This window comes from Acartia tonsa, chromosome 5 (genome assembly GCF_053477335.1).
Source record: "Acartia tonsa isolate MP-2025a chromosome 5, ASM5347733v1, whole genome shotgun sequence".
Taxonomy (NCBI): domain Eukaryota; kingdom Metazoa; phylum Arthropoda; class Copepoda; order Calanoida; family Acartiidae; genus Acartia; species Acartia tonsa.
The window spans coordinates 9,303,744-9,322,370 of NC_137264.1; the positions used below are offsets into that span (position 1 = coordinate 9,303,744).

General features: G+C 30.5%; 1 protein-coding gene across 2 annotated transcripts in view; it reads right to left on the reverse strand.

Annotated features, from left to right (window-relative positions):
* Nucleotides 1–7,637: 7,637 nt before the first annotated feature.
* Nucleotides 7,638–18,627, reverse strand: part of LOC145318707 (serine/threonine-protein kinase tricornered-like) — a 220,380-nt gene continuing 209,390 nt past the window's right edge. For both annotated transcript variants that reach the window (XM_080160166.1, XM_080160165.1), the window contains 6 exons: nt 18,514–18,573; nt 17,800–17,923; nt 14,050–14,139; nt 13,139–13,227; nt 11,344–11,570; nt 7,638–10,743 (listed from right to left, as the gene is read on the reverse strand). In XM_080160166.1, the coding sequence (XP_080016292.1) occupies nt 11,428–11,570; nt 13,139–13,227; nt 14,050–14,139; nt 17,800–17,923; nt 18,514–18,573 (506 nt within the window). In that variant the 3' untranslated portion in view covers nt 7,638–10,743; nt 11,344–11,427. The remainder of the gene's footprint in view (nt 10,744–11,343; nt 11,571–13,138; nt 13,228–14,049; nt 14,140–17,799; nt 17,924–18,513; nt 18,574–18,627) is intronic.

Consider the following 18,627-nt stretch of genomic DNA (forward strand, 5'->3'; position numbering starts at 1 on the left):
ACGTTTGGACACTCGACTGATTGAATCAACCAATCAAAATTGATTAAAATCCTCCAAAGTTGCTAAGAAAAAAACTTGGGGATCAGTGTAATAAACTATTGTCTATTGTGCACTGCGAATTTTAAAAGAAAAAAAGTTGACCCTCAAAATTTCACCTTAAAGTGATACTTTTCTAATAGTTTATAGTCCACTAACTTGTAAGCAGTAAGAATTTAAATCCATTAAGTCCCTTCTAACGAGATATTGGCAACTTTTTGCACACATTTTCGCAAACGGCAATTATTTCCTTTATTTGAAGTTTTGGATAATAACATTTTCATAAAAGTTTTCAGTAATAATCATTTAAGATCCATTGTTGAGAAAAAATAACTGAAAAAATGTGTTTCCATGCAAAATAAGCAATTAAAATCTATTGATTTTAAATATTTGCGATTTAATGGTAAAAAAGAATATTTTTTGCTTTTTGATAGCCTGAATATGTTTAATTTTGTTTTTTATATAATCTATTCTTTGAAAAGACATGCATATTCTTGCAGATTTTAAAAAAAATTTAAAAAATCAAAAATCGAAATTAATCAAAATTTATCTATAGCCTTTGAAAAATACTTTTGATATTTTTAACCTATATACCTAATCAATAAAATCAATGAAAAATAAAAAAAGTTTTATAAAACAAACTTTTGGAAAAGCATTAAGATAACTTCATAAAATTAGCATTTAAGTAGGATATTTTTCTTGTCTATTTTAAAAATGCAAATTAAACATAGTTAATGAATATTTAATTAGCAAGAATAGTAATAAAATATTTCAATAACTACTTAAACCTTTTTGTGGCTATGTTATTTATTTAAACAGAAAATCTATTTTGTCAGAATTATAAAAATAATGAAATATTTTCAAACAAGCTTGCAAAATAAACGTAATTTTATCAAACTTCCTCACAGTTTTTAGAAGATATTGTTGTAAAATATTAATTATTAAAATAAAATCTTTAATTTACAATGTTTAAAACACCTAAAAGTAAATTCTAAGCAAAATTAGATTTATTCTCTAGATTTAGAGTAGCTGCGCTACTTAAAAAAACATCTAGTATTGAAACCTACAGCTGATAAAAAATCAATAGTCATAAATTGGTGGTTTACAGATATCTAAACATATATATACACCTTACAGATTTATTTTTAAGATGGAATGTAAAGTATATTATTCGAGATGTCATTTAGTCAAATTTTAAACAAAATAATTTTCATTAATTCATTAACAAAAAATAATGTTATAAATTTAAACTCACAAAGAGACTATTGTGTATTTTAATAATAGGTTCTTTCTGCAATCTAATTCAAAACAAACTTTTTCTCTCATTCAAGTCAGGGATGAGTTTAGTACCAAAAAAAATAAAACAAGTTGAAATACTTTTGATTTAATTTGATATTATTGTATAATATTTTCTTTTATATATAATTTAAGAAATATATTTATAAAATATTTACCTGTCATAAAGACGACATATAAAAACAACATCCTTATAAGGAAATTAAAATCTATTTTCAAAATTTTCAAATTCATTTTATGCTTAAGAAGGGACGAGAAGGAATTGAAATTCAACATTAACTTGTTATTTTGCTTGTATATTTATCATATTTGTTTACAGTTTATTGGTAAAGTTTGGTAATACTTTATTTCGAGTCTATGCCATTGTGTGTGTCCTTCATTCCTGGCTTTTTTTCAATTCTAGTTTATGTATGTAGCCTTTGATTCTCTGAAGTTAGGATTCAGATGCACAAGGAGATTGGAGGTGAGAATCCTTTGACCAAACATAGATTGGTAAGCTTCGCGCACAGCTGAGTGTATTCTATGTTACATTACAAGCTTACCCGCAATAATTTAGAACCAGACGAAGAAGGTCTTTGAAAAGGGAAGGGAGGTAGTTGTCTGTACAAAGATCTATACTATAGATCTGTTTTTGCCTGTCTATTTTGACAAATCCCCAAAAACAAATTTACATCTATCAATCAAAATATAAATTTTGCCTACTTAATAAAAGATTAGCTTCTATTGTTAGTTTCTCTATTTTACAATATGGTCAATGGTCATATGATATTCTTCAACGGTTCCCAAAAACCTTCAACCTATTTAGAATCACTACAGTATAGTATCACAGGCTAAGCATCATACTATTGTTAAACTAAGACATCACTCTGTCATGGAACTTGCCTATTGCCTATAATCAAGTTTCAATATCCCAAAATTAATTCTTCAATTCCCATAACAATTTCATCCAAAACATTGGACTGACTTAATTTGAATTGAATTGACTCATAATGGGGGTTTATAAAGATATATACTGCACTGGCAAAATATCGATATTAATTTGTGGGCAATTGTCAATAAATAGTTATATATGACTATGAGGGGAGGGCTACGCCCAAAAAGTACTTAAATAAATATCCTAAATCCTTATCTTAACCTTTAAAAGGCTTCATAGTACTGGATAACTATATCAGTTCAACGTGTAACAAGATCCTTTGATACAGAAAGCCACCCCGTAACTTGTAAAAAGGGCTTTCCAAAGCAAAATCAACCACCTTGCGCAACCTTTCTATTGGGTCATTGAAAATCAACCAATGATGTCTCTTATATAAACACAGCCGAGTAGCAGAAAATAATTTAGAAGCTGACAAAAGAGGTCTTTGAAAAGGGAAGAGAGGTAGTTGTCTGTATATATATATAATTATATCTATACTATACTATAGATCTGTTTTCGCTACTTTGCAAGTTTCTCAACCCCGACTGTCTTTCTATTGTATTTATGTATTTTACTGATGAACTGAAATTTAATTTCCGAATGTGTACACAGTTTCCTCGGTGTTTCTCATCCTACCTCAATATTTACTACTAGCTAAAAACTACAAACTTCAAAAAAATCAAAATTCGAATGTATAAATGATTTATACATTATACATTCAAAATTTTAATTTTTCAAATTTTGATTTTTGTTGGAATTTTGAAGCTTTTTTAGATTATTATTAGAATATTGAGATAGGATGAGGAAACACCGAGGAAACTGTGTACACATTCGGAAATTAAATTTCAGTTTATCGTCCAACTGATTATATTAAATCAATAGATATAATCTAAATACATACTCTCTTAATCAGCCAATAGAAAGACAGTGGAGAAACAATCCGGACATATTAGTTAGCAAATGTACAAATTTTGCTACGATGCCGTTAATTTTTCATTTCGTTCGCATAATGAGACAAACACTCAACAATTATGGCATTTCATAGGATTAAAGTTTTCTTGGGTAAATTATATCATGTAAAAATGTCTTCCCTCATATTATTGAAATGAATCGTATATAACAAAAAAATAAACAAAGAAGTTCGTCTGCTAAAATTTCCATTTTAAGTTTGACAGATTATGAAGCCAGATTAACCATCTAGATCTACTATATCTATTATTAAATCATAGATAATTGGAACACAAAGACGGAGCAATTTATGATTTCTTGTACAACTAAAAACAAGAAAAGAAATGTCTATTTGTAGCGGAGCTAACATACGGGTAATTGGTATTATGTCAACTTACTATTAGGAATTAAATTTTGGATATTGGCCAAAACGCGACAGACTGGGCCGTTAAAAATGATATATTTTGCTATATGCTATACAGTAGGAGTATTATTGATGGGGGGGAGAGGGAAGATGCATTGACATTGTTCAAATCATTACCATGCACAGACAAAGAGTTTAAAATGAAAGGATTGGTTGTCTGTTGGCTGTTACTATATATGATACCCCGTGTCATTCAGTTTAAAAACTGGATTAATTTGCAGCCAAAAAAGTTATAAAAATAAGTAGGTTTAAAATGGACGTATGGACTTTCTGGTTAAGATTATAGAGTTGCTACACTTTTTTAATCGAACATACTGGTTATATGAACCATCATGCAAAGGGTGAAAATGATAGGACAATTCTAACATAAATAAACGTACGGACGTACAGAACCTAATTACAGAAACGAGAAAAACTTTGCTTTTAAAAATGGTTTACAAAAGATCTCTTTTAGAAAGAACACAAAAGATAAATTTTTTGTTCATAAGAAAGAAAAAATGACTTCGTTATCAAAATTGCATTAAAATAATAAAGAAGTCAAAAATGAAATTTCTGATTAGGAGAAATGTTTTTTATTGGTAATTTTATCCTTTCAATCTAGAAATTAGATACTTATAACAAGGATGACAACATCCATAAAAGCGAAGCAATGAAACGGTAGGACAAACGGACATTAACACTTGTATAGTGTCAGAACTGAATATTCAAAATATAAATGTATAAAAGTCGAAGCAAGTTAATTTGTTGAAAAACTGCCTGATATAGGATGATGTTTATGGACATACTTACATTTTTAGGACTTGATTATGGAGTTGCTTCGCTTATAATATTGTACTTTGTTGTCCCAGGAATCAATATACCAAAAATCAGATCAATAAAAATTTGTTGTTAAAAAAGTAGAAAAATAAACATGTTTAAAATGGATGTACGGACATTCTGGTAAAGATTATAGAGTCGCTACGCTTTCTAAAGCGTACATAACTACTATAGGAATCACCATGCAAAGTTTAAGTCGATAGGACAATTCTAACATGCCTAAATTAATTAAAAAGCTATCCGTTACGGACGGACGGATGTACGGATCCACCCTAATTATAGAGAAGCTTCGCTTTTTAAAAGTATTTTTGGTATAATCTCATTAACCGACAAGTGTAGACTTTTCTTCAAAAAATTTTATAAACACCTTCATCGAAAATTCGAATTCAAAGAATTGATAATATTTTTATCGATTATAAAAAAAAAGCTTTTAAATTTAAAGTTAGTGTTTATCTCATGTTCTTCTTATCGCTTGTAGCACATTTTTAAAAGGCAAATCGAGTTTAAAATTTTAATATCTGACTATAATTAAGAAATATACATTTGATATTCAACTACTTAAGTGACTGGCGCACAGTTTCTATAACTATGCTTGTCCGTACTTCTAGTTAATTAAGCTTAAGATCTCGCTAACCGCTTAAGTGGAAATATACCTGCTGTCCATACAATGGTTCAAGAATGTGGAACAAACCACACTCCAAAATTGCTCCTTTCCGAAAAAAATCCACTCCGTTAGATCTAATTAAAGAATAGCTGGGCTCCTTAAAATATAGGATTTGATCTTGTGTGGTTTGAATTTTGTCTGTGTTTTACACTACGACAGGGTAAGGTTTTCGGAAGAAAAAAAGCATAAATCATAGGAAAAATTAACAATTTGAACTCTCAAAGAAAGAATATGTCTCAGGAAGGAGTTGGATAATACAACACAACCCCCTAAATTAAACTATTTATCCCCATTAGACGTCGTTTTCGAGTATTTTTTTAAGTTGGGAAGGTTTGTTTCTGTCTAAATCCACAAAGTTATTCATCTGTATTTTTTTAGTGTTTCAGTTATAAAATATAAAAATAATGAATTATGTGTTTTTAATGCTTTTTCAGAATACATTTTCCTACCCATGGACCTACATTAACGCCCTGTGGAAAAAGAAGAAACAATTTGAATGAAACTAAGCAAACCAAACCAAAATGGTTACCCCCACAATGTCACCCAAAAATATTGACAAATACAGAAAGAAATTTCAAAGTCGTTTAGTTTTTTCAAATGTCTTCTTAAATCTTTTACTACTTCACATATTATTTGTGCTTAATAAACGCAGCTACTCTATATCAATATTTGTTTTGTAAAAAAAAATTAAGCTTAAGAAAACACGCATTTATAATTGCAATTTCGAATCTTAAACTATTTTTACCTATTTTTGAAAGGTATATCAAAATATACCTTGACACCTGTAGAATCATACTAAAGAGCTAAAAATACGAATAAGTTCCCAAATCACTTTTTTGGGGGATTTCAAAGTTTATTTTTTACTATAGATTGAGAAAGTTTTTACATTACTTACTGATAATTCAAAAGTTAGCAGCTGGCAACTTATCAAAACTTGAAGAAAATAAAATGAACAACTTTTTACTTTTTTGTTTTGTATGCGCAACCCTCAAAAGTGTTGAGAGGGCGGATCCCTTGTAAGACACGCCCCAAATAAATATTCAAGGACATGCAAGAGGTGCACGGGGACGGAAAAGGGGGGGGGGTGCTGTAAAAGAATCCCCCCCCCCCCAGTGGTGGTATTGTTTAATCTTTAAATAGTTTGTACAAAAATCTTCGATTTCATTAAAATTTATGTTTTTTAGGGGGCTTAATGAGTTTACTTTCTTTTGCATACGTTTTTTTGTGTCGTAAGAAATTAAGAATAAAAATACAATTTAAAAAACCGGAAATATTTGAATAATTGGATTATATATCAGGAACACCTTCTATTTGAGTATTGCAGCTAATTTCTCAGACTATTGCATAATACCAATAATACATGTCTCAACTACTACTAGATCATCTAGAAGCCCAAAGGGCATCATCTGCTTGTAATGGTATGCAATGCTCCGACTGGAGGATATTAGGTCAAGTAACATTAACAGACAACAAACCCTTTGATTGCACGAGCTTTGTCTGGGAAGTCCTAACTGTGCATGGTAATAAGTTGCGCCTGTTTAGGATCAAGGCATTCCCCCCACTCTAACTATTTATGTAGCGCACCTGACATAACCCTTTTTTAGTTATGACGTAGTGTCGGGCCGAGATTCAAACCTTTCATCTCCAGGATATATTTTTTCGATTTTTTGGGATGGGGAATTCGTTGGGAGTTCACCACCCCCTTCATTGTACCAAAGCCTCTGGGTTGTAGGGGCGAAGCCACCAGATGTAGACATATCAACCACTTGTTTAACCAAAATAGATCATTCCTATTATTGTATTTGGTTCATATGGTTTATTGCCGCTTCATTCTCTCCTTTTTGGGATACATTCATTTTTTGGCAGCGTAGCTACTCTATGACTAGGGTACGTCGTTCACAATTGACTAAGTTACAGATATTCGTTATGTCTTCTTCTTTTAAAAAAAATCCTGTTTATTTTCAATGGATATCTTCCAAAGTGTTACTATCTTGATATTGCTGTGCAACCAATGGGTATTATGAGGTATTACCTTTTTTACAACTTAAGTGTAAACCAATTGTAATTGTAATTGTAAACCAATTGAAAACAATGATAATTTTAATTGATCTAATTTTAGTTTTTAAGGCTCGGCATTTGAAGCAGCAGTTATGATCAGCAACAGATAGTTAATTAAGTCACAACTGCAGTGGTTAGCTGCCAAAAGGTAACTAACCTCTCAACTAAAGCAAGTGTAATTTCCTGACTTTTTATCAGTGGTAAGGATAATAGCGGTTTCCCCCTTCAGTACATGTGGTCCTAGATCATGACAACTTTTTAAAAAAATGTATTTTTATTCATAATTTAGATTAGATAAGTCTAGTAAAGGGTTGCAGGGCTCTGGAAAAGAAACTAAGGGCAGTTGTGGGGTTTGGTTGCTACAATTGTGAGTAGTACTGAAAGCACCAGCATGATTTTTAACAGATGGACTCTAAGTCGTACGGCCGTACATAATCTATTATAGAGTAGCTGTGTTACAAGAAAAATAAAATAAAAACATGTTTCTATACTTTTATCTATTTATTGATAAAGGTATGATAATCAATTGAATGATGATATGCACGTTAATTTAATAATATTAATATTCAACAAACAACCATATTTCCTTATAAAACACAGAGGTGGACAAATTAGGATGATTCATCCTAAATCAGCCACCTTGTATATGTTCTCTCCCTGAAACAATGTGCAATCACGTTCGCAAAAAAATATTCAATGTATTCTTTAAGAATAAAACTATTAACAGTACTAAAATGACCCTTATCGTTTTTTTTTGCAAATATTAAAAACTTTGACATTTTTGCAGACGTTATTGCACACCCTTAAAGCGCGTCTCTTCTGCACTTAAAGTAAAGTGTTGCCCGCCAATGTATCGTACAGTATTTTTTTTTTTAAACAAACGCGTACTTTATTTTCGATGTCAAGATTTTATAAACTATTTTATATATGCCATGTGTTCAAAGTTTTGAGATTTTTTTTTATTGGAAAAGGAGCCGTTATAAAAGATATTTGAAGAGCTTGGATAAATAAGGTTAAAATCTAGCAATTATCTACAACAATAAGTTGCCTAAATAACAAACTCTTAAAATTCTTTCGTAAATGGTCCCCATATTTGTCCAAAGAAAGGTATTAAATATTGTCATATATTAAAATTGAGATAGATTTTTGTTTCAGTGTACATCAAGTTAACTTTAGACGGATTAAATACAACTTTAGGCATTGTTTTCAACAAAAAAAAATATAAAAAAAATAGAATAAAAACCAAAAATATGACAATTTACCAATACTTGGAAATAAAACAAAAAAAATTATAAAATATTAAAAGTGAGGTAAAATTTGACATCGAATACTATACAATATACATAAGTTGACTACTAATATATTATTTTATTATTGCATTTTTTAAATATATGTACATTTTTTTGTAGATCATTGTTGGTTTAGCATCAGAAATAATTAACAAACTAAAATATATTTAGAAAATATTTTTCAGAAAATAGTTTAAATTATTCTTTTGAAGCATGTCTGAATGAATATTTTTGATATTTTCACAAAAAAAAACAATAAATTAGTTTTGGGTGTAAAATATATAAAAGCACCTTTACTAACCATTCAATTTTAATAATATTATATTGTGTTATATATATATAATAAGTTTAAAGCCTACTAATAAGGTCATTGATAATTGATAATAAATACATAAGGTGCAGAATTTTTTCTTTGTAACCCATCCAAAAAAAAGTTAAAACAAGTAGATGTTAATTTAGATAAAAAAATAGTTAACAAATATTAATTGGCCAAGTCCTATTTTATTAAACTATAAGCAGTTTTTAGCCATTGTTGTAAAACAACTTTAAACACATCAAAAGTCTATTTACAATTTATTTCCATATGGCCATTGCATTAATGAGGTTTAATTAAAAGCACCAGTAAACAATTTTTATTAAAAATTTAATTTGTCCCAATTCTAACAAGCAAGGTCCCTTTTAGATTGCCTTTTTTGGAAAAAATGCAGGCCTTTTTGTGAAAATTAGATTAAGGCTTTTTAAAAGAAACAATAATTAAGCTATAACAATAAATATAAATTTGTAGCTAAACTACTGTCTCTGAGACTAAAGTGGTGGTTATACAACAGACAGACATTACATAAGGGCTAGCAGCAGTATTCAACAGTTTAAGGGGGGGGGGGGGAATCATACTCAATTCTGATGTAAGCCCCCCCCCCCCCCATGGCTGTAATTTCTATATATATAATATATTTTCATGTATCACAGACTAATTCTAAATAAAAACTCATCAGCGCAGTAATGTTATTCAAATTTATCAGAATGTTAAATTTATCAGAATGAAAATTAAAAATAGTGAAAATAACATTTTTTTCAATATTAAAAAACGAATCAGCACTTTAATATATCAACTATATTTATATAAGCGGCAAAAAGCGTAATTTTTCTCAGCCAAAAACAATCCAATTAGTTTAAGAATTTAACAAGCTTGAGCCCAAAATTACTATTTTTATTACGTTTTTAATTTAAAGCTGGAGAATGTTTTCTCTTTCAGTCATAAAAAAAAGATTGAGAAAAACAAGGTACATTTATTAATTGTTATTACTTTGATGCTGATTCGCGTTTTTTTACTTCATACATTAGGACAGTTAAGTGTGCTTCTTTGTTTTGTTTTTTTTCACATGGTACATAGGTATCATAGGTAAACCTTGGTTGAACACCATAAGATTATTATGCCAACATTCAAAATATAATATTTTTAAATCTAAATTAAAAGAGGAAAAAATAATTATTTATCACAATAATTTTGAAATGGCACTTTTTCTGAAAATGAAAATTTTTTTTTCAAAATGTTGTCATAAGAAACTTATGGTTAGGTTTAGTTTTAGATTTTGGGCTGGTTCTCAAAAAAAGGCACTTCTTACAAATTTGTTTAAATAAAGGCTGAATTTTCAAAAATAAATGCAAAATTATTTTTTTGTGAGAATTTTGAGAGAAAAAAGTGAAACACCCGACAGAAAACCAGCCCAGGTACAATTCTTGTTACAACACATAAATAGGTGTTTTCATGGGCCAGCTAACTTTGTTCATTGCTACAAAAAACTAGCAATTTATTTATATTGTTTTATATTATCTGAAGAAAAACACATGTATTTAGATGTAAATTTAGCTATTTTTAAATTAAATAATTGGCAAGCTCATAGAAACACCAAATTTATCCCATTTATAGTTGGTACATAAACGAAGATGTTCCTTTCTTACCACCAAATCTTAATTCCTTAACATTAAGGAATATAAATAATTCTGGTTAAAAAGGAACCTTCACTGACAGTTAAACATACAAATGAACCATTCATACACTTAACAAATCTATTACATATTTAGTACATCCATTTGTACTTAATTAGTACAAAACTATGTACTTTTTACAGTACACTCTGTCAATATATGTATTTATCTATTAAATTCCTTGGTAGTGGAAAACTTTAATTTTTCCATGTTCTATTGTGTACAGTGATTTGTGAGTTACTTCAATGTTTTTCTATTTTGTTTGTTCTATGTATTATTTTTCTTGGTTATAATTGTTGACTTGAAGTTATTCCTACGATAGAAAATCAATATACTGCATTGCTCATTTCATTTCAGGGAGGAGAGGGGGGGATGCAATCACACTGAAATTAATCTTCTACCTTTGATTTTTCTAACAATACCAAGGACATAAAAGAACGAGGGAAAGATTAATCTACCATTCATTGTCCTATCCCTCTGTCCCTGTATATATTACATCATTTTTTATATTATTTATTCTGATTGTTATAAAAACAATTGGTTAAGATAAAAAGATTAATAAAGGTTATTGAAGATTAATAAAATAGTACTTCGTAACAAACTAGCGGCTACGCTCCTAGGGGCCTCAAGGGACACTCGAGGAAAGGGGGGATGGGGGGGGGGGGATTTGACTTTTCCATTTTAGTTTTAAAAAGGAAAACAAATTGGAGGAGGGGAAAAATTTTCTTCCCTTGATCTATCAGAGGAAAATCATATCGGTTCAGTGATTAGCGAAATTCGTCGCTACAAACAAAAAACGCTTACTACTTTATAAAAGATGATTATAGGTGGAGTCATACTAAGGTTAGGTATGCCTTAAATAAGGTACACCTAAATAAAAATGTTGAAAGCAATATATTGATTTTTCCTGCACCTGTATAAAAACACAAACCTATGGTAATTTGTGTTTATAAATGTGTGATAAGGATGTATACATCTTATATAAAAACTGGCTGTATTAGCTTTGCTTCACCACGTCCCTGGCCGAAGGAACGCCCCGCTGGGTCAGCCCCTCGAACCTCTTGAAGGTGTAGTTGATAAAGACCCAGTCCTTGTATCCCTGCTGGGCGGGCTGCTGCTTCTCTTTGGTTGATGGCCCACCTGAAATAAATAGAAATAAAAAATCCGCAAATTACTTTTTAAAATATCTTCCAAACAAAATTAGGCAAAGGTTTAAGGCAATGAAAGATAAGTAACCCGCCCCCAAATTCTTATAATTGAAAATCTATCCATTTTAGCTTTGGAGAATTTGCCATTGTCCTTTCCGCTGGGATTTAATTAAGGTATTTATTATAATCATAAACAGAAGGTCATAGAAATGCAATATAAATTAAAAAGACCGTGACATAACAAAATATCTTCAATTACAATTCTGTAACTCAATCTCAACATTAAGATTCTTTCTAAAGTTCCAGTAAGATTATATCATAAGATGAGATTTTTATATCGAGAAAAATCTGCTTTTTCTTTTTAATTTTACAAGAATAAATAATATTCAAAGGCACGAACTTTGCTATAGTATAATATTACAAGTGTCCTTGTAATTGAAGTTCTAACTGTAAAGCTAAAAAAGGCAATAATGATTTTAGGGTTCTTAAATTTTTAAAATGACATTTTCGTTAGAGAGCTTATAAGCAATTATCATTTTTCAAATGAGTTCATAAATTCAATAGGTTTTTTTCAAATTAGACTAGTTGTAAGGAGACAGCGTTACTAAAAAATCTAATAAGAAACGAAGAAGAGATAATTTAGAGCAGCTTCCCTCCCATTATTGGTAAAGCTAAAAAAAAGAAGAGTAGAAACCTTTTCTGAGAACGGAACTGAAACCTTTCAGCCCATTCTTTTCAATTGCGTAGCTACTCTATAAAACATGTATTCTGGTATGTTAGTTATTTAAGAATTTTTTTCTGCAATATTAAAACTTGCATACTCATTATCTACAACTACAATTTTGTTTTTTGAATTTTTTGATAAATTTTCTTTCAAAAAGCTTCGCTTTTACGTAACTTAAACATTCTAGTTACCATTCTTAGCAAAGTGAACATTGAAAAATCTTTTATCTAAAAAATACTTTAGAAAAAAAATATATTGAAAAACGAGGAAAAGGTAAAGTATTTCTTGAAAAGATCTTCCAATACAATAACTTATTTTCATTATTTTCAATGTCAATAAGGCCTAATTACATTTATTGTTTGTTTTTGTTGATGCACTTTTGACAAACAAAAGGTAATTTTAATTGCTTTTTAAAGAAATCAGGGGTATAGTCCCTTTCGTGACAACCCCTTTTAAGGGGCGTTTCGTCATATTTTCACGGTAACTTTTCTCCTAGTTCTAACCCCTGCGAGGGGCTCCAACCCTGTGGGGCCAATTGCCTAACCCTGCAGGGCAATCACCTAACCTAACCTAAAATAACGTATTAAAAGCTACTGTGAAAATACGACGAAACGCCCCTTAAGAGACGTTGTCAAGAAAGGGACTATACTCTATTTCTTTTAAATTTAAGCAATTAAAATTACCATTTTGTTCGTCAAAAGTGCATCAACAAAAACGAACAATAAATGTTGAAAATTCAAGAACTATAGAATTTATCTTTAAAAAAAACATAAAAAGATAGACGTAAGTACGGACATTACCTAATTACTAAGGAGCTACGCTACTGTATAACTTACGTATTTTGAGATCAACATCAGGAAACTCATCAAAATTAGAAGTATCATCTATAGACTTGACGTCCACAGGAATAGCTGCTGGCCTCTCTCTGAAACATAAGTTTAGGTTGTTAATTTTGGGTTAGATTTCTAGTTTTTCCCCCTACAGCTTTGAACTTATCTAGAATTGTTTAATATTTGGATATAAAGATTGTATTATAGAATTAGGATGTCTGTTAGTATTTAAGTTCCGTGAAGGATCTCCCTAACCACTGAACCGATCTGATTCTCGTTTACATCTGTCCCCATTTTCCTAGGGCACTAAACACAGCTACATGTTAACCCACCTGATATGGTCCCAGTCCACACCCTGGAACCAGGAGAGATTCTGAATATAATTGTGTACACCCACCTGATATGGTCCTAGTCCACACCCTGGAACCAGGAGAGATTCTGAATATTATTATGTACACCCACCTGATATGGTCCCAGTCCACACCCTGGAACCAGGAGAGATTCTGAATATAATTGTGTACACCCACCTGATATGGTCCCAGTCCACACCCTGGAACCAGGAGAGATTCTGAATATAATTGTGTACACCTACCTGATATGGTCCCAGTCCACACCCTGGAACCAGGAGAGATTCTGAATATAATTGTGTACACCCACCTGATATGGTCCCAGTCCACACCCTGGAACCAGGAGAGATTCTGAATATAATTGTGTACACCCACCTGATATGGTCCCAGTCCACACCCTGGAACCAGGAGAGATTCTGAATATAATTGTGTACACCTACCTGATATGGTCCCAGTCCACACCCTGGAACCAGGAGAGATTCTGAATATAATTGTGTACACCCACCTGATATGGTCCCAGTCCACACCCTGGAACCAGGAGAGATTCTGAATATAATTGTGTACACCCACCTGATATGGTCCCAGTCCACACCCTGGAACCAGGAGAGATTCTGAATATCAGACACATTCTTTACCCGCGTTTCCATATCATTACAAAACCTAAAATAATAAAAATTTATCAGCAGGGATTTAAGGGATAAGACAATGAACGATGAATTGGTGTACTCCATCCAAACGATATTACCTTTTCTGTAGATAAGTTCGGATACTTTTGTCCCAACCAATCAATATTTAATAAAAGTTCCCGCGCCAACGAATTAAAGAACATTTTTATACATATTTTGAGTACCAGTAAAATTTGGAGTATGTCCAGTATAATGTCCCCTCCCTTCCTGAATAAAAATCAGTAATTTATTACTGACAAATTGACTTTATAATTGCATTTTGACAGTTGTCTTGTAATTACTATAATGTTTTACTAATTTCAGTTATTTCCAAAAAATCTCTTAATATGTATCTATTATACTGAAAGTACAAGCAACATAATCATTACTTAAGCATATTCTCTTTCGCATTGCCTTGATTGTTATAATTGAAGCAAAGTGTTGAGTACTCAGTAACATAGTTCTAAAGTCTACAATAACTAGTACAATCACAGTGCTCTAGTAGCCTGGCCAAGGTATGGTCTAACTGTTATTCTGCGGCATTAAACAGCACGAGAAAACCAGCGAGCAGATTGGTTGATGCCATTGGGTAAAAGATGGTACAACTTTTAATTGGATGGTGGTACTTTATACCTGGCTTAAGGGTGTCCAAACTAAACCAAAAAGCTACAAAATTTTGAATTTATCAAGAAATCAGAATGCACAAAATAAAAAATATAAATTGCCCTATAAATGACAGACATATAAAAAAAACACTAATAACTTGTCAATTTAGGAAATTAATAATAAATAAAATATGAAAATTTATTAAAATGATTACCTATATTTAACTATTATCTATATCACAACAATAAGATATGCCCAATTTTTTAATCAAAATTTTTATCAGATGGCTTTACCCCTGAAATCAAACATTACACTCTCACTTGCATACCTACCAAACTTTTTAGGTGTTTCTAAAAGGTAGCTAATTTATATGTTTTTAAACTCTGTATCTTCCTAATATAGCACTTGATTGGAAGATTTTTAAAAAAAATTAAAGGATTTTATTAATTAAATTTTAAAGATTTTCTTATTTTAAAAAAATAAGCTAATCTTAATTTTTCTCATTTTTTTATGAACATGTCAAACTTTTCGACCATTCATGCAAACAAACATATTTTTCCAGTTTCTAATTGAAAATGTTTGCTGTAGTTAGTTGGGATATTATTATTATCATTGTTAGCTTAATTGAACTTAATTTAAAGTTTTCTCAGGCCAGGTTGTGAGAACTTTATCTAGAGTATGGTTTTATATCTTTAACCAGAATTCCATCCATTCATAAAAAACCTTAGAATATATTAAGTTGAGCTAAATTGGGTTCGTTCAGGTTAAGTATAGTTATTTTAGGTTAGCCTTGCGCTGTGGTTATACCATTGCAGGGGCTAGGAGCTTGGGAGCAGTTATTGGGTATAATTTCAATCCAACCCCTAACAGTTGTAAGGAGAAATTAATTTTGAAGGTAAAATAATGAACTTATAAACTGAAAAAAAAATCCTCTTATTCCTGTATTTTACAGTACTTTGAGAATTTGTATCTAAATATATATATACATATATATATATTAATGTTCAAAATTAAAAAAAACAAATAATAGAACAGCAAATCAAAGCTGCATTTTGCCAACCAAAGTACACACAATTTTTAAATAATTATTTTTTAACCCCTTTTCTCTGCAAATTAAAGGATAAATAGATATTCTTAGCTCGGCGCTCGGCTCCCTAGCCACATAACCTAACCTAACCTTACCTAAAAATTATAAAAACAATATTAAAAATTGGAAAAATCTACCAACCACTTTTTGAAAAATCCACGAAATTCTAAACTGCCTATTGACTAACAGTTGATGCTATTATGTCCGAGGCTAATTTGTCCAAGATCCGTTTAATCTTATCCTATGTCTTCTTTTTTTCTAAATCTGCCAATAAACAATATAGTGAAATTATTTTTTTTAATTGGATAAATATTATAATTATTCTAGGTAGGTTTTAGGCTTTTTAAAGCTTTATTCGACCTGAAGGGAAATTGATGAAAAATCAAACAACTCTCTGATATATATATATCTAACAAATTTGTATCAGAACTATCCAACCAATCCAATAAAGTTTGTTTTTGCATTATAAATATACATATTTGCAATAAAATACACTTTTATCTACGATTTTCCTTTTTGCAGAAAATATTACAATATAATATAGTTGGTTCTTTATTTCTGACGTTAAAGATCTCTGAAATGACCCGACCAAATAAAATCATGAAGTTTGGGAATTTTTAAAATCCCTTCCCAAAAAAGCTAATAGAGAGAAAACTGTCAACCTTTCAAAGAAAAACTTCCTAGGAAGAAAAAAAATATACTGAAACAATTTTCAACTACATAACGCATTACATGCAAAGATAGTTTTTAATGATTTTTTAAAAAAATAAACAGATTTTGATAATAAATTTAACACCGTTGTTGCATCTTTACCTTGTGTAAATATGTTAACATTTCATAAACATAACATGAATAATATTTTTATTTAAAGTTGGGCAAACAAAATAAATCATATTGCTGAACATTTTTCGTATACTTTTCAGATGTGGGAAAGTGTATGTTTGACTGTACATCATATTTGTCACTCATTTAATACCGTAAAAACTTTTAGAGCTGTTAATGAATCTTAATTGAGTAGTAAAATAATCTGCAGTGGGGGTAATTTGTACCTCGATTTATCGTCCATTGTCTTATCTCTTAAGATCTATGATATTTTTAAAAATTTCCAATTCACCTTCTCTAAAAGATTATAGAAAGTTTGTACATTTTTAAGACTGTCATCATATAAACTTATTCAAGAAAAACCTTTTCGAGTTGATATAAACAAAATCAATTTTAAGTGTTATTGTTGCGCTACTTATGGCCTTTCTTTTTTCGTGTTAAAATAATATTTTTAACCTCTTTGCCACCCACCTAACTGTTAAATATTTTGCAAAAATGAAACATATAATCTGTTTTCTTTTTGGGGCTATAAACTTATGTTTCTAGGAAAACAAGGGTAACACATGTTCATCTTGTTGAATTTATAATATTCAAGGTTATTGATATACAAAAATAGCTTAAAAAAAGAACAAGTAGCGTCGTATTAACAATATTAAGTTGTGTGTTTAATAGTGAAGTGTTATACAGTTAATATATTGAAAATCTTGAAACTTTATTTGTTGTTTGGCTGCCTACTTTCAAGCAAATGTATTTAGGACCACCGAAACTCCCCCATTCAGCCCCTACAAGAAGCTTATATTCTTCAAAGCTACAGAATACTAACCCAATAGGGCTTTTCTTACCAAACCATACGCATTAAAGTTTCGAAAAGTGTGTTTGTGGTCCATATTAAAAATTTTGTAGCTGGACAAAGTGTCTAAAAAAATCAGCCTTGTGACGTCATAAAAAATGATAGATTATAAATATCTTTTTAATGGTTTTCTTTCCAATTTCTCCTCTCATCTCCCTCTTTTTTATGACGTCACATGTCTGATTTTGTTGGCACTTTGTTCGGCTACAAAATTTTGGTAACACGTGAAATTTAATTAACACCTGATAAAATTTTTTTTGGACGTCCTTGATAGTATATTCTTTTCTTACCTGAGAATCGTGCTGGAGGCATTTTCTGAGATGGGCACCTCCGGGGGAAACTCCAGGCTCTCCTTCCAGTTCATCACCTTCTTGTACGTCTCCTGTGGGGTCTCAGAACAAAAGGGGGGATAGCCTACACACATAGTATGCTCGTTAGAAAGAGAGATAGATATGGAAAACGTGGAATGAGAATTAGATTGGTATATAGATGGATTTATGTTGTTTATAAATACACTAGTGGTTGCACCCCTACCATATAGGGGCTCTATATTTGAAAGGGTAGGGTAGGTAAAGGAAGAAAACTAGCCTAAAACCATCCCAAGACTTCAATGCAAAAATGAAATAGCCTAAAACCATCATAGAACCTATGTAAAGCTTCCCTGAAATTGAAAACCTAACTGATTCAGTAATTACTGAAATCTTAGGCTACAGACAGATAAATAACACTGGAATTTTATAATAGGATAAAAAATTTAAAATATGATTGAAATATAGAGACATAAAGATAAATATATGGATAGATTGATATGGTTGAACAATAGATAGGTAAAATAATAGATTGATACTTTTGAAAGAAAGATAGATAGAAAGGTTTTACGGTTGTTAAATTAATACATTTGGTTAAAAATATTACACATTCATAGATAGATAGATAGGTATAGAACGATCAATAGATAGATAGATAAGGTAATTAGTTAAGGTATCGAGAATAAAATTATTTACCTATCAACATTTCAAACATAATAACTCCAAGAGACCACCAATCACAAGTCTTATCATACCCTGAAAAAAAAAATATTCTTCATACTTTTATTTACAAAGATGGCAAAAGCGCGA